General features: G+C 42.1%; 2 protein-coding genes across 2 annotated transcripts in view; one reads left to right on the top strand and one right to left on the bottom strand.

Annotated features, from left to right (window-relative positions):
• Nucleotides 1–1,316: 1,316 nt before the first annotated feature.
• On the top strand, nucleotides 1,317–2,330 carry GPR160 (G protein-coupled receptor 160). The gene has a single exon (XM_010156728.1). The coding sequence runs from the start codon at nucleotides 1,317–1,319 to the stop codon at nucleotides 2,328–2,330; it is 1,014 nt and encodes a 337-aa protein (XP_010155030.1).
• Nucleotides 2,331–11,318: 8,988 nt separating this feature from the next.
• LOC104513396 (polyhomeotic-like protein 3) overlaps nucleotides 11,319–16,571 on the bottom strand; it is a 23,513-nt gene continuing 18,260 nt past the window's right edge. Inside the window, 3 exon segments of the mRNA XM_010156727.1 lie at nucleotides 11,319–11,473; nucleotides 15,703–15,934; nucleotides 16,026–16,176. Coding sequence (XP_010155029.1) covers nucleotides 11,319–11,473; nucleotides 15,703–15,934; nucleotides 16,026–16,176 — 538 coding nt within the window.

The following is a 16,571-nucleotide window of genomic DNA, read 5'->3' as shown; positions in this document are numbered from 1 at the left end:
CCCTCGGGGCCGAGGGAGGCGAAGGCGCCGGTAAGAACGTCTCTGCTGCTGTGCCCAGGCCCTCGCACGGCAGAGGGCAGGCCCGACCTGCGCACAGGTGACCCTGCGTTGTGATACGAAGGGATTTCAGCGATCGCTTACACAGCACGACCCCGCTTGGCCTGCAGGTTTCCCCCTGCGCAGACAAGTGCAGCATGCGGTGTCAGGCGGGAGGCGGTTTTCAGTTGTGCTGTAAAACGTGTCTGGTGCTGAAATGTGGTCGTGCGGCAGCCAGGTAGGCTTGCAGCCGAGTTCAGTGGGAGCTAGTGGATACATCTCCTGGTTGTTCCTCTCATTCTGCTTTTCAGGAGACACTGAGTCAAATGTTCACGAACTCTGGTGAAACGTAGGTGTCTCTCTTAATAAAAGAGGCAATTCCTGGTTACAGCTGCCTTGGCTGCTCAGCTTTTCTGTGTCACTGAGAATGCTGACATCGTCTTTCTTCTCCAGGAAAAGAGAGAAGAAAGTATGCATAGCTTTTTCTGATGTGTCTTGCTGGCATACACGAAGCCATCCTGCGTTCATTTTCCTTAGGAATTAATGCAGGTAAAAAAAGAGCATAAGGAAACTTGTTGAAGTCCAGGAAGAAATCAGGTGTTCCGAGGTGTCTGTCCTTGTAGCACTTACATTGCTAAGGGATGAACAAAAAAGCCCAGTGATGAAGCACATGTGCTTTGGATTGACGCAGGCTTCCAGGAGTTTACCGCCTAAAAAGGATGAGTTAAAAAGGCCTGATGCTTTTTCTGCTTTCCAGGCATTTCTGCAGCCTCAGTTCTGTAGGGATTCTGTGAGCATAATGAACTGTGAGGCCGTACTGCAACACCTCCTGTGTGTTGTACGATTTCTGTCCTGTGTGGTTAATCAGTTTCTTCAAAATCTGTAGGAGCTCTGAAATGTCCATCCCGCTGCCCAGCTGGACAGAAAGCCCCTGTGCTTTCTAAAGGAAAGGAACAGAATCAACCTTATTTCCTCAACTTTTTCCTTAGGAAAGTAGCTGGAAAAGTAACTTGGCTCCATGTTTACCTTTCTACTCTCAAGAGAATGTAACTTGAAGACAAAATTTAGGCGCCTCTTGACAATGATGTGTTACTTAAGCTATTTACTCTTAATTAAGTGGTCTGGAAGAATTAGATGTAAATTTGGTAGCTGTTGTGGTGGAGAATTAACTATTTGGTAAAGGAACCTGGAAATAAAGTTTTACAAACTTTTTGGTTTTTTCTTTTCAGATATGAAGCCCTGTGCCCCATGATACTTCCGCTGGTTCTTCCCACTGGAGGATGGCTGCTATACTCAGTGAAAATTGCTCTGGTCAGTACCACTCCACCCAGGTCCACCAGCCTCTTGGAGTCAGCTGCATGTTGCTCCTGGTTATGCTGGGAAAAGCATTCCTTGATTTCTTCATGTTGCAAATTAAGCAAAAAAAGGTGAAAGTTAGTTTTATGGGATACTTTTGCGTTTCGCTGGTACTTGTCGATTTTATGCTGCTGCTGAGTATATCTTTCATTTTCTACTTTGAGGACTTCGTACTCTGGGGCGTACGGTTTACAAGGTATTATATTTGCCTCCTCACTCAGATAATTTCTCTGACCTACGGTATTTTGCATTACCCAGTGTATCTGGTGGCTGCTCTGGATTACTACGTGACTGTAGCCCAAACCTCTCAGTTTCCTAAAAGAGGTCAAAGATTACTTTATGTATTTGCTGTGGTGGTTATATGGATTTCAGGGTTTTTGTGTATTCTGAAAGTTCCCGCTATCTACGAGGAATTAGAAGTTCAGAACTGTGTTTCTCCGTACCAGTGCCCGCTCCATGCCAGCGTGCAGAGCTACTCGGTCTCGTGTGCCATGCTGCTGCTCATGAGCGTGGCTTTCCTGGCTTGTTGGAAGGAAGTTACCACCATGCTCCTGTCTGTCAGGGCGGTTTGCTTTGACGGTCAGCCTGTTCTGATGTTCTCGTACCTGTCTAACGGCACTTGCTTTAAGTGGCAGCTCCTGACCAGGCTCCTCATCTGTTTTCTTGGCACTTGGGCACCTTTTGTTTTTCTTCAAATCATCCTTTTGTTTCTCGGTGCTCGGATTCCAGCCTACGTGGAGATGAATGTCCCATGGCTGTACTTCATCAACAGCTTTCTCATCGCAGGAGCGTACTGGTGTCGATGTCACGACGTTGAATTGACAGAGGAGATGTGGGCTACAGATCCATTTGTCAGCTGGAAATTCTGCTTTATGCCCTTTAACAATGAAAACACAGAGCCAGCCGATAAGCCAGGCGCAGTAATTGTAATCTGTTAACGAGCTGCTGACTGAAAAGACTGCCAGTCAGTGCTGTGTGACACAGGGCTGCTCTCTGATTTTCTGCGACCATGTCCTTACAGATAACACAAGGAAACATCTCCAGAGCTACAACCTGTGGAAAAAGGTCTACTGTAATGAGTATTGCAGGGAAGCGCGGGACACAGCCCGCTTCCACGCTGGGCTCCGTGGGCAGTAAGCATCTACCAGTTCAGAGGATATAATCCACAAGTACAGGTTTAAGAATAGACCACTACTTACAAAACAAGTTTTCAGCTGACCCTTGCATTTATTGCTAATTTCCCATTTGCTTTAAATGGGATGATCTCAGGTTTTAGAGTACAAAACGCAATAAAGTTGTTTTCAAAGCCAGAGCCCTTTTATCAGTTATGTACACAGGTTGCCTACCGTCCGAGGCTACGTAGGCATCAAAAGTTCAAACAGCTTCTGTGATTTTTTTTTTTAACGTGTATTCTTCACTTGTGACTTTTTGTCAGTTTTAAGGGTTGTTGTCTGTTTAACAAGAAATGAATTGTTTTGGTTAATGTAACAGAAATTTTAATTTTGTTTACATAGTACAAAAGCAGTGTGAGATGGGCAGCTTCCACAGCTACAGCCAAGGTGGTGATGTTTCATTATTTCTTTGCTACTGCTCCTCTAATTTAATTTTTCATATGTACAGAGGTACATAAGTACAGTCAGAGCAATAAGCAGCAAGGTTAGTTGCTATATAAATACATGCCCAAGTTTAAAGAAGGGCTTAAATGTTGCTATATAAATACATGCCCAAGGTTAAAGAAGGGCTTAAATGAAAATATATTTTGAAGTCAAAATTACTTTAAAATTAAAATAGTTTAATTTGAAGTGGGACTACTTCAGTGGGGGGAAGAATTACTCAGGCTTCTAGCAAAAATACTTTCAATTTTCAAATTCTAAGCTTTATGAAGGTCTTGATTTTGTAGAAGAGAAATAAACGAGGCGCAACCAAAGCGGACAAATGGAAGTAGCGTTTATTTCTGAAGCACTGAACTCACAATACAATGCTGTGTTGAAACAGAAACGATGTCAGTAAATGATGCTGTGGGTTGGTTAATCATTCACCCAGACCCACAGGGAACAATGACAGCACAAAAGAATACTCCTTAAGAAAAATCTGCTGATAACAAAAGGTGCAATTACAAGCAAGTTTAAGCAGCATAGTATAAGGTGCTTTCTTTCAGCATTTGTATGATGAATTTACCCATTAACAGACAGATTAAAGAAATTTCACTTCTACAGATCATAACAAATGAGAGAATCTAAAATTCATTCACATGCTAGTTGGTAATAGGAAAGTGCTTTTTAAAAAAGTGATTCACAAAGTGAAGATCATATTTTTACATAGTTGATTGTGTGCTCTTCAACTGTAAAATTTAATTTTTTGGGTTATAATTTATTATGTATCAATTATAGACAGGGTTAATTGTAGAATTTAATACTACGTGGGCTAAAATTTCTTATAAAAGAATATTCCAGTGTATCACTCCGTAGGAACCCACAACCACATCTCAATCTTATATTAATCTTATATTTCTGCCGTATGTCAAAGTCCAATTCCCATTCTGATTTGTTACCTCACCCCACAGAGCGCTGCTTTCACCCACAGTCTGTGGTAAATCTCTTTGAGGTTTCAGTGATGTAATCAAAAGGACAGGAGCATTTTTAAGATGTAGAAAATGGTTTGGGGGAAAATCTGTTAAAAAGGCCATCAAAAGGACATCAAATGATCAAAAACTGAACTGTAAAACTAGTGCAATAGGAGGAGGCAATGCTGAGCAACGTAGTTGGAAGTGTTTGGCACTGCAGATTATCCCACCGCTGTTGCTGGAAAATGTATTTGGAGGAAATGCTGTTTCAATGTTAGAAGTAGGAAAGCACATACAATTTTAACCTGAAACCCAACCTTCAGCAGTCCCTCCCCGCTTTCCTAAACTGTAATTGCTGGTCTGTAGCGCCCGAGATGCTACAGGATAAACCATGTCTAAACACGGGTTTTTTTTGACACAGCATTTCTTCAGGTTTTATATAAAGTGGACACCCACTGAAACGGGGCGGACAAAATATTTACAAAACCTAATTCCATTTAAAAACCAGCAAGTATCTCAAATATAGCAATGCACCAGGCATTTCAGAAGATCATGAAACAACTAATCCCTACAGACATGGCAGGCAAAGGAAAATTCATAATTTCAAATTTGTTTAACAGCCGATGAAGGCAAAGTTCCTTTCCAGCACATACACTTCAGACGCCTCTGTCTCCTGTGGTCAGTCTCACCCTCTGATTCATTAACATACCCAGAACTGGAACTGCAAGAAGTTGGGTAAGGCTGCCAATGTAACTTTGTTTATCAGTGTGGTTTAGCTTCCCAACCCCTAATTAAAGTTTACACAACCGCATCTATCCTGCCCTGACGGAATTCCCGCGGTTGCTGCCGGGCTGCTAAAGCCATTTTAAGTTTTTAACATTTTATTTTTTTTACAGGGAAGCCACCACATGCAGCCAAAGCAGAGATGCTATTAGGAAGGTGGTAATACCTGCAGTAATTAGAACTGCTGTCATCTCCTCTGCGCGTTACTTCCTCTGCTGTGCCAGCAACTAATGGCCTTACACCATTCAAATACTTTACAGTCTTTACCTCTTAGAGGATTATTTGATATTAATGCTAACAGCGGCTAGTGTTAGCCCTTTATGAGAAACTTCTCTACTTCCTCACCTAAAGACTCCCTCAAAAACCAGCGTTGGTTTTAATGAGGTTTTCCACTCTAAGTATTTGGCACTCGTTAAAAAACCCCTTCATTCTTTACGTGTCTTTCCCGATGAGCGCTGGTTTACTAACACAAAGACTACTTAAGAGGGAAGGTGGGCGTGCAGAGTATCTCACTGCTCTTTCAAACACCGACTGCAAAAAGCCACCAGAGGATGGCAACACGCTGGCTGCCAACAGCCAGGTGGCGGGGAACACGTGTCTTCAGCAACTGATAGGCCTGATGAATTGGTTGTGTTTGTGCTTCTAGCCTAACCCCACCATCAGCAAGGATACCCTGATTCAGTACCTCTGAACAATACTGTAAGCCTTTCAACAACCCCACGTAACATGATGGTGCTTTTAAGCACGATTCACATGCTCCTTCAGTGTTAGGTGTTGCACTTACATGGTATTTGTGATTAGTCTGTGAATGTACAGTTGTGCTAGAATTACAGTTCTTTCTAGATGGAAAAAATCTCTAGCTCCTTGCTGTACACAGTCACTTGGGGTAATTCAGCTGGAGGCTAATACATGCTGGAAGTATAAAACTCTTTTAACTTCCAATCTGTTCATAACTGACACCCAGAACTGTGCTTTGGAAAAGTTGGATCAACGGCTACACGAGCTCAACTGTGAGCTACCTACACACCTGCAGCTGCAAGCACGTTCACACCTTGGAATTTTTTTACCCTTCCACTGAGCTGTAAGAGATCAGTAAATCAGAGGGACAACCCTCAAGTAACAGTTACACAGACCTACACAGCAGCTTAGGATGGGGGCTTGGAGTATACGCCAAAGTGCTGACCGTGAAACCCAGGGGACGAGCAGGACACAAAACGCTCCAGGTGACACCCAACAGGGCAAAAAGCAGACATCTACATGGGGAGGAAAACGGTACCTGACAGGGGTCCTCCAGAGTTTTGAAGATGGTAAAACCAAATCAGCCTGTTTCATGTGGATTAGGGTAACGTGCTCACTGCTTCTGCATTCACATATGTCCCAGGCTCTGCCGCAGGCTACAGGCTGTCCACCAGCTCAGACTGCGTTAGGGACGACTTTCTGAGAAGGAGAGCAGAGTACTACATCTACACAGCAGGCACTTATCTGTCATCATTACCATCTCTCTTCTATTAAATGTCACTGTTTGCAAAGCCATCCAGTGGATGCAACTAGAACCAACAGGGTCTAAATAAACCCTCATGACTGAAGGCAAATTCCTTTAAAATTAATTTGGGCTTAGCTTAAATGAACTAAGCCTTAAATGACTTGAAATTTCTTTCTCCTCACAACAATTCCTGTATGAAACTACAGCTCATTGTGCAAGAGTGACTTAAAAATTAATTCATTGAGCAATTATTAACATCTTACATTGAAACTGTGCATTTATAGCTCTGTTCATACCTGTTCCACTCAGCATTCAATAGAAACAGTATAAAAGAAAACACTTTAAAATGTTAGTTTCTCTTCAGCTCTAAAACTTACTCGGATGAACATGAAAAAAAAATCGTAGATTGATGTGTTTGCAGATTCATTACCTGCAGCCTTGAACAACTAATGAGTAAAAGCCTGGCTACTGAGTGACAACTGTATGCCTCAGTATACGCTAAGAGGAAACCTCTGCAACATCGGTCAGAAATTAACCCTGACAGCTTTCATACCCATGATAAATTCTAATGTGAATAGTCTCACTACTCGTGTTACAAATGACGTGGAAGTCTGTTTGCAAACCCAGGACTCAGACTACAGCCGTCACCCAATTCTTCCACCATTCCAAACTGCTCATTTGTCACTGTGTAAGAAGTGTCTTTACCTGCTGAGCTAAGTCTCCGCATCCATACGGCGGTACTAACCCGAGAGCGGCCATCTGAAACAGGCAGCGACGCGCTACACCCAGCAATGTCTCGCTACACAAACTTCATTCAATCTGCAGTTACGAAATGATTTGATTCCTGAACATTTCCGTACAGCCAAGATAAAGTGATCCAAAAGCTCATGTAAATCTGCTCAAGTGCTTATTCTTACCCCATTCCTTTCCTCCTGCTGCCACATCTGCAGTTATGATGGGCTCTATCTGTTCTATCCAAAAGGCTGGATTCCCACTACTGATTCATCCAAAAAGAAGTTAGGGGGGAAAAAACCTGCTTTCACAGGAGAGAAAAGAGGAAATGGATGATGCAGGACATAAATCTTCCATTTGAGATATCTCACTGACACAAATCTAGCAAAGATTTTACCCTCCATCAGGAATCTCATTTCTGGAAAAAAAGAAGATGGATTAATGGGTAAAGGATGGATTTACAATCCAGGCTGTTTAAAACCCCTTCAAACATGCCCTGGTGATCCAAGCCAACTGACAGTTTAACTTCACAAGATGGCTATTTTCCATTCCCAGAATCAGCAAGCTGATAGTCTCACTTGTGCCAAATGTGAGGCAATACGGGTCGGCTGGGGGAAGGCGGCAATTCGTCGGCAATGCTTGGTTCCGACCAGGAGCAGCCGAGAGCTCCCCGAGCCCTTTCAGCAGCAGAGGTGGCTGAGCTTCCTTGCTGGAGCTCTTGCTGCACACAGGGTTGAGTGTGATCGACCCTGAGATCAGCCACATTCAGCAGGGGAGTCTGCACATCCATTCTGACCCTTCAGGTGCATTTCTGAAAAACCCCAAATACACTCTGAAGCTGAGACAAGTATCACAGTTACAATTCTACTGGAAGAACTCTTGACAATCACATGCAGCTCAGTGCTCTGCAGGAGGGTTTTGCCCTGAGCTAATGCTGCCGTTTGCACTGGGCAGGGTAGAATGGAGCCCAGTGGAGAAAAAGGAAGGGAAAAGCCATCCAACACATCTCCTTTTTGAGCTAAGATCCTGCAGTGTCCTGTATTCTTGTCTGTAGGAACTGAAATACTCCAGGGATTACCATGAGATGTAGCCCACAACAGCAGCTGTCTGCATACAGGATACAAACCCCCCGGAAATGACATAACCAAAAAGGATTTCTCGTAGATACATCCAGTGGGGGCAAGTGTTAAAAATAGTCCATTAGAATTCTGCAGTATGTCCTCTTTTGCAAGAGGGTCTAGCTTAATCTGTGGGGGGAAACCATGGAAAATGCTAGTATAAACCTGGGAAAACCTCACTGAGCTGAACAGAAACAAGCAATCAGTATGCAAAAGGGCCTGGAGGAGTACTACTTCAGGTACTATATTGCTTTTTTGAGTGAATTCAAAAGCTTCTGAAGTAGACTTCAGTTGCACTTGGAAGTTTTCCAGCCTACTTTCACATACAGGTGTGACTATTCTTTTTTAAACTGGTTTTATTGGCACAGCTATACTGGCAAACACTCCAACACACGTGCACTTCGATCGGTACTGGTTCACAGAGCTGCGTCTGCTTTTAAGTTCCTGCTTAATGCCAAAATCAGTACAGGAGGAAAACTTTCACTGTGCATAAGGCCCACATTCTGCATTCATGAATATTTAAAGCATAACTCACTATCTGTGGCTCTCCCAAAACCACAGGACATGTAGTGTACCAGAAGAACCCGAACGGACGCGCATCAATCAGGTCTGCTCTGAGCTCCTGGAATCTGTCGGTGATCATGTCATATATAAACACTAGCTGTAGAAGTTCTCCTGAAAGCTGTCTAATAAAGCAAAATTAAAACAACCGTGAAATTCTCATGCATGTAACAACACTGATTAACTGCAGGTCTAAGACAGACTCCTAAGTCCACATTTTCAAATATGCCTTAAGCCATTATCAAATCACATATACGTATACCTACTTTTTACACTGCCAAAGAACAGTACAATCAGAAGACAGATTAAAAATTAGCCAGTGAAATTTTCGTATAAAAATAATAAAACTTTAAGACAAAAGCCCAAAGGATAAATATCTAAGAACTCTTTAGTCTTCAATTAGCTCATCAAAACAGAACGCATCCTTTAGAACCTATGTTACAGATATGCTACAGGGTGTATCTTACAGAGATGCTACACATGGGAACCTACTGTCTCCATCATTGGAACATTTTTCAAATGAACACTGCCAAAATGTCAAACCTTCAACTAAGAAGTTTATTTGACAACAGCAACTGAAGACTGAAAAAATAAATTAGAAAGTGCTTAGCCACTTCCCTCCAAAATAAACCCAGATACCAATTAATTCTCTAAAGCCTTTGGTGCCATTTGGATAAGGGCTCTCACCACATCCTAGTACATAACAGCAATGGGTTGTCCTAACTTGGAGCTTCAGTGGTTAATAAAAATATTAACAACGTCTGCTATTAGTAAGCTCAAACAGCTGTAATTAAAACCATTGATTCTAACGTTGATTTCTGGAAGATAATGGTAGAAAGTCTGTTGATAGAAACAAAGCAACAGTCTAATTAAAGGCAAATGAAGCACAGATTTTTCCACAATCCCAATTTACTCTTTAAAGTCATCAGTTAAATAACACACATATTAATCTACCTGTCATAAACCTTCCTTTCAGCCAGTGTTATGTGCATTGACGCCTTTTCATCTAGGTCAGCAGTTCTCAAACTTTAGATCCGTTCCTCTTCTTTTCAAGAATACTTCAGGGTCCCCCTGAATAGCTCCCTACACAATCATATGTTATGCATCAATTTGCATAAAATACAAAATACATTATTTGCAGACACATACATATATTCAATTCAAATATACACGACGACTTTCTTTCCCTAGAGAGGAGCTTAGGGTCTGTACATGAGGGGAGCGGAGCCGCAAAAGGCAGGGAACACAAGGTACAAGATACATCCACGAACATCCGTACACAGGTGATGGGGAAGTGAAGGCTGAGAAGGCGCTGCTGCCTCACAACCCAAGCAGCTTCTGAGTCTGTCAGTAACTGGGGAAACACTTATCTGTCCCGCACAGAGTGCAAGAGAGGGAAGACAGAGGGAAACACTAAAATCCCACTGCCTGGATCTGCAGCATCCAAGCCAAAATCTCCTGCCAGAGGGACAAAGCAGATTTCTCCTGGTTGCTTAGCAGTGGCACTCCTCCTGCCCTCCTGCAGCAGCAGCTCCCACACGGAACTCTGGGAGGACCTCACCGAGCACCTCACCAACGCTCCTTCCTCAGGCTACTGCAAGCCCAGCTCACGCTAGCGAGTGGACAAATACAAAGTGCTTGGAAGCTTCCAGTGCGGCAATGGGAATGCATTACAGGGAAAGACAAGTTAGAAGAGGTATCAAGAAAAAGAGCATCTGAGCTGTGCTATCCCTTCTCTACCTCCAGGCTTTAAAGTACACTTGTCTCAGCATGAGCTAGTTCTGGCTGCAGTTGTCAGCCCCTCATGCCCAGGCATTTGGGCACCTGAACCCTGAGCGTTCTCACACCTTCTCAGGATCCATGCTGAACCCCCATCTGAGAACTGCTGGTCTAGTTTAACTAGCAGCACGTGAAACTACAAACCCAACACCTTAATGCCCTCTTAGTGCATAGCAGCATACAAAGAGTAAAGTAACATGTGCTTCAGTTACCTCTGGCAAGAGTGTCATGCCACTGCATCTCAGTAGCCTGATGATGAGGATTTTGATGAGACTTCTACATGGTTTAGAGTATTTTCAGAGTTCAAGAAAATACTACAGTGTCAGAGATGAGGGTAAGCCTACACAAGGAAAACCGGCTGCCAACCTACCCTTTACAATTTGCTCAAGACTAAAAGAAACTCAAGAGAGCACAACTAAATGCATAGCATTTTACTGTTATTAGTGCCTCCACAGCCTCTGTGGACACTTCTGTTAGTTCAGTCCAAAAAAATTCTTATATGTGGGAAAAATCTTTCCGAATAAAGCAACACAATTTAAATGGTGTTTGGACTGGGGAAGGGGGTGTGCGGGGTGTGGGTGGGGGCTACTGGCATGTTAAACTTAAAACATAAAGTACATATCAGGAAATATTTAAACAGTCACAGCATATTTCACTTCATGGTGTTCCATGAACTCCCACTTCAACTCAAAGTATTACTCAGGCTTTACCATGAACCTATTAATTGTTGGAAACTACAGAGGATTACCTGGTATCATCAAAGGAGCATTTTTAAGTCTCTCTGTGGGGAAAACCCCAAATATTTAACAAAACATCACAGTAACACTCATGCCACAGTGAAGATGTTGGCATATTACTGTCGGTTCTGTCACTGAGGAACTGTTGCTTAAACCTTCACATTCACCCCCTAGGATTCTTTCAGTGAGTTGATACGTGCACAGATTTTCAGCGCAGGTCCGAGCTTAATATTCATTGCACTCATAAGGTGATCCTCCTTCAACAAGAGGAGGGCTTGTCCATCGATTTCTTGTGCTCTAAATTCATCTGCAATATCTTGACAACCTACAAGGCAGCAGAAAAAAGAATTACTGGTTAGAAATGTGTTTTCTTGGATGCAATGACTCTGTCCATGCTACAGCTTTTCCATTACATAATTTCCAGTGCTCATCCCTTCAGCCTGTAGAACCAAAGGTTTATGGGGGAGTTCAATAGTCTGATGGGAACTTCTAAGATAATCCGAAAGTCATTTTTACTCCAGCTTCTAATCATACTATAACTACTGGAGAATTACTCAATGGAAAAATCAAGTCCTAGCAAAGACAGCTTTCTCATTTCATTAAGAGGTACAATCACCATGATCTTGCAATTGGAAGAGAAGAGCAAAACACCACTGAAATAGCAATCAAGAACATAATTAAAGCAGGCTCTTTCCTGCAATAGAAAGTTGTGCATACTCTACAGCTAGGTACAACTCAACGAGAAAAGTCACTTACCTACAATTTCCAGAAGGAATTAATTCCATCTGTATGTTACCACCATTGGGTTAAGTAAACGGAATTTTGATTTATGGGCTTCAGCGTAACGGTCTCAGGAAAACATCTAACCTCAGTTACCCAAGGGAATATTTATACACAGCAGTAATGCGCTTGACAAGTGCAACTTCAAACGAGCTGGATTTTTTTTGTGATAAACTCTTTCTCTAAACATGAAGTAACATAGTCTCGGTTACTGAGGCCTACAAGGTAAGGAAGGGGACTCCTCATGGTTGGACTGTCCCCAGTAACCGAGGGCACCTTTCCGCTGAAGGACACTGTGGAAACAAAAGGTTCCTCAAAAGAAGTTCCGGTCATCTGTTAATCAGAAACAGTCTGTTATGCCTGGCTGGATGGCAGCTCTGTTACACGGACAAATATCTTCTAACAATGTGAATAAAAGCACTCACTGTCAGCTTATCTGAAGCTTTGTTTCCCATAGCCACGTTTTTTGTGATTTTGATATATTTATGTTCTCAATCCAGTGGTCTTTCCATTTGTCTCAGAGCCTTTGAGACACATTTTGTGTTCCACCTTCCGTTCCTGCTTTTAATTATTCCTTGGGTAAGCCCATTTTTTTTGTATTTTTAGCAACTCCCCTTTTCTAAAGGTACACTATTAAAGATAGGAAAATATTGTGAAGAACTACTTTTCCACCCCAGATGAGAGCAACTGACTAAATTCTATAAAGAATAAAGTGGTCTAATTTCCTGGTGGATTTACAAACTTGTAAGAGACAAATAGAAAGGAAACGTGGAAGGAAGCATCGACATCCAAACCTTAATTCACTTGGATTATTACAATGTAGCAGAGGTAACATTCAAGGTTGGAGAAGGTTAGCTTTTCACAAAGGATAAAGCCCGATTCTTTCCTTAATGATTTGTTAAACAGACCTCATGTAACAATTAGCTGCCACTTTATTATGGAAAGGAAAAGATTAACAGATAATTTGAAATGGAAAGTTTGTCTTACAGAGTTTTACTGTAGCCCTGGTTTCAGGCTAAACCTCTGTAGTTTAGGCTACAACTCCCTAAACTACAGTCCCAGAAGTGAAAGCGTTACTCTGTAGCAGCTGCCTACATTTTAATCAAGACTAAGGACTATTTTGCATAGCATTTAAAACAATGCAGCTTTAATACACAATAAACGCCCAGTTCTTGGGCATTATTTATTCTAACAAGAAATTAGACACAATAAACGCCCAGTTCTTGGGCGTTTATTGTGTATTAAATCCTAGTTCTTGTTATTCTAACAAGAAATTAAGAGTGGTTTCTTTTGGAGGAAAAAAAAAAATCAGTTTGTCACAACCAGTACTTATAATAGCCACTAAAGCCATTAAAATGGTTCAGTGCTTGCATGTATCTCACAGCATTTAATATTTCTGGTGAAGTGATGCACCAGTGCAGCCCAGCTACAAACTGTACCACAATCAGTAGGAGAACATTGTTCAGGAGCCCCGAGTTGTCAGGGAGCTCCTGGAACGGTGCTACCAAGAGAAGGTAATGCTGCCAGCAGCGTGAAAAAAAATCTTTAAGACAGCTGACCATTCGCAGGAGGATTTCACACTCTATCATCATCATAAAGGCTCTTTTTTATGTGTTGACAACAGACAAAGTCAGGTACTGAGGATTTCTGTGAAAGGTATCACTGTATGTCTGACCTGATGGCTGTCAGACCACAGCATTTACAAAGAACCTCTGGGATCAACACAAGTTTTTACATTTAGGAACAAAAGTGGTCCTATTAAAATAGATAATTTTTTGTTGTTGCAGGCTTTTTTCTTCAAGCTGGATAAGAGGCATTTCCATCCAACTTTTCCTAAAACAGCTTTTCTCAAAGTAATTTCAGAAAGGCAAATGATGAAAGTTGATGTATTTCAGTTCCCCCACCCAAGCACAGTTGGCTGTTCATAGGCACTTTTGCAATAGGTTGTTGTGCAATAACTCAGCTGAAAAAATGGATGGGAAGCAGATGAAAAGACCATTAATCTTGCAACTGAAGAAAGAAAGGAGGAAGAACTCTGCTGGGGCTTAAACTGTTGTTGCCTCAATTCCCCTAGAAGAAACAAGTAACAGTGGAAGTGTCCTACAATCTTTCTTTCTCCAAAAGAATCCAGAGGAATTTCAGGAAGAGCCTGACAAGGACAGCTGGCTCCGCAGTTAGAGGTCAGCTACAGACTCTGTGTCGAAAGCTGTGGATCAAAACACATGCCCCTGATGGTTGCGAAGGGCTGACAAGTTGCCGACTCCAGCAACATGGCAGATGGACTGCACCAAGTACCTAGTGCAAAGTAGCATAACGAAAGTCAATTCTATTATTTCTTGCATTATTCAACACTGAACAGCACTGAAAAAAAAAATTTTGCCAAGACAGTGGCTTGAATATATTGAATAAACTCCACAATTGCCAAAAAAATTTGAATGTAGCTATGTAACAACAAAATTTCCACATTTTAAGAATAATACTTCTGTTTTCATACTTGCTAGAGAATTGTGTCTATGTGGCACTTTAAGTTTTGTAGGACAGGAACTATCGCTCATTCTTCTGCAGAACCCAGGGTCATGCAGTGAGTTAACTAGAGCCTCAAATCGATGAAAAACGAAACCAGAACAGCAGTGATATAATCACATTCCAGTAACACAGCTAAGGACAGAAATATGGATGACCGGGTCTTAAACCGCGGGAGCTTTGCTTGCTGTTAGGACATCACTGCAGGTTCCCAGGAGCAGGTAGTGCAACTGAACTGCGATTAATAAAGCAGAAGAAGGGTACTTCGAGGATGACTCTTGCTGATTTAAGACATCCCTTACTCAATTCTTTGCCTTACCTATTTCATAAAAGATTCACTGTCAAAACAACTTTGCAACGAAGGCACATTCCTTACAGGCTATTAGCCTGATGGAATACACAGAAAAATGGTTTAGCTTTTCTATACTAGAGAATTAGGAACGATCTTAATCTGGGTTTCCATGTTTTGACATGTGAGTTACATGGGTAAGCAACAAAAAATCTTGTATGACTGCTAGTACAGAGACCTGCCTCGTGGCCTGGCAGGATTACAGTATCTGGTCAGACAGAATGGCATCCTTGGGAAAGGGAGGGAGCAAAACTTGTGATAGCTAGAAAATGAAAAATGTCAAATAGCCTGAAGATGATATAAAGGTAACCCTGAGTATTGAGCTAAAGAAAAGGTTCGTAAATAAAGAGAAACGAGATGATTTTTTTCTCACAACACTTTGCCAGTTTGTGGAGCCCGCATGCAAAAGTTCTGTTTTTTTACTTACTGAGCAAAGCTGTGCAAAACAAAAAACTTAGCTGTACAGAAGAAACCTGCTTATTCTTTTTTAACGACATATCATGACAGGTCTTTCAAGTTTTTCAGTTGTATAAAGGAGAATAACTCCTTTCTTGCCTGCTCTACTGAATAAGCAGCGAGTAAGGAGGGAGGAGGAAAAAAGAAATGGAAGAGGAATAGAGTGGAGTGTGTCTGATCTCTCTACTGACCTCTCGAGAGAAGTCAGCCTGAAGGGAGGAACAGCTCTAAGCTCCATCAGCTGGGGTGCAACAGCAGAAGTGGAACTAGTTCTAGCAACACGGGATTTGTGCTGAAGAAACAAGCACGAGGAAAGACATCACATTCCAGTTTCTATCACCAGCTAATGAGCACACTGGTGCTGTTGCCACACCACCTCCTCATCACACCAATGCTAAAAAGGAGCTTTACTGTTTCAAATAAATGGAACAACTTATTGTACGTACCAGGCAGAGAACGTATGAAAGCCCAAACTTCATCAACAGTCCACACGGATGGGTCAGCTTGCACCACCGGTAACAAGTCAATGCTCTCTGGCATTTTCCTAATTCTTAGTTCCCTAAGTTCACGCTCTCGCTCTCTCTCACTCTGTCTTCGCAGACGGGTGGTCATGGCAGCCGGAACAGCATCTTCGTGAGAAGCCATATCTTCTTCTGCAGATGGATAAGTAATTGGAAGCTGGAAAACGTAGTACAAATACACTACAGTATTATAGTTTATTTGTAATTCCCAAAATAATGCTATAGTTTTAAGGAAATATTCCACAGACCTGTCTAAGAAAATGATCTCGTGACGCCCCATCAGGGCCACTCGGTCGACGCCCGCGTCGCCCAAGACTTTGGCTATCTGATTTCCGATTCCAGCGACTGGTCTTGTCTGACGTAAACAGCCCAAATTTCTTACTGCAACTAAGGCTGTGCCTGAAGAAGTAAGATATATTCCATAATGCACTAGTATCTTTTTTGGACTGCGTTCAGTCAAGTAACAAAATGACATTGCTGTCTACAGACACAGATCTAATCAAAGAGAATAGGTGTCACAGGAGTGTAAAAGAAAGGTCTCTCAAAGGTCATTTACTCAAACCCTTGCCTTGATGCAAGATCAAATACATCTCGATCATCCCTGGAAGATGTCAGTCTTTCCCATTCTTAAAAATTTTCCATGGTAGAAACACTGTGTTTTATCACCTAGTCCAATCCTGCTTCTCTACATGTCCACTCAAAGCCTGAAGTCACATTAGACATTTTGCTTCCTTCTTCTCTACCCAGCTGACACCCAGGTCAGAGGAGGATGGAGGCAAAAAGGCCAAATCCCT

The sequence above is a fragment of the Eurypyga helias genome, unplaced genomic scaffold (assembly GCF_000690775.1).
Source record: "Eurypyga helias isolate BGI_N326 unplaced genomic scaffold, ASM69077v1 scaffold26878, whole genome shotgun sequence".
Lineage (NCBI taxonomy): Eukaryota > Metazoa > Chordata > Aves > Eurypygiformes > Eurypygidae > Eurypyga > Eurypyga helias.
Note: the sequence above shows the minus strand (reverse complement) of the source record. Positions and strands in the feature narration are given on the sequence as shown.

What these genes read in the sequence shown, in the direction of transcription:
- GPR160 (XM_010156728.1), top strand. Translation starts at nt 1,317, where the DNA reads ATGGCTGCTATACTCAGTGAAAATTGCTCTGGTCAGTACCACTCCACC.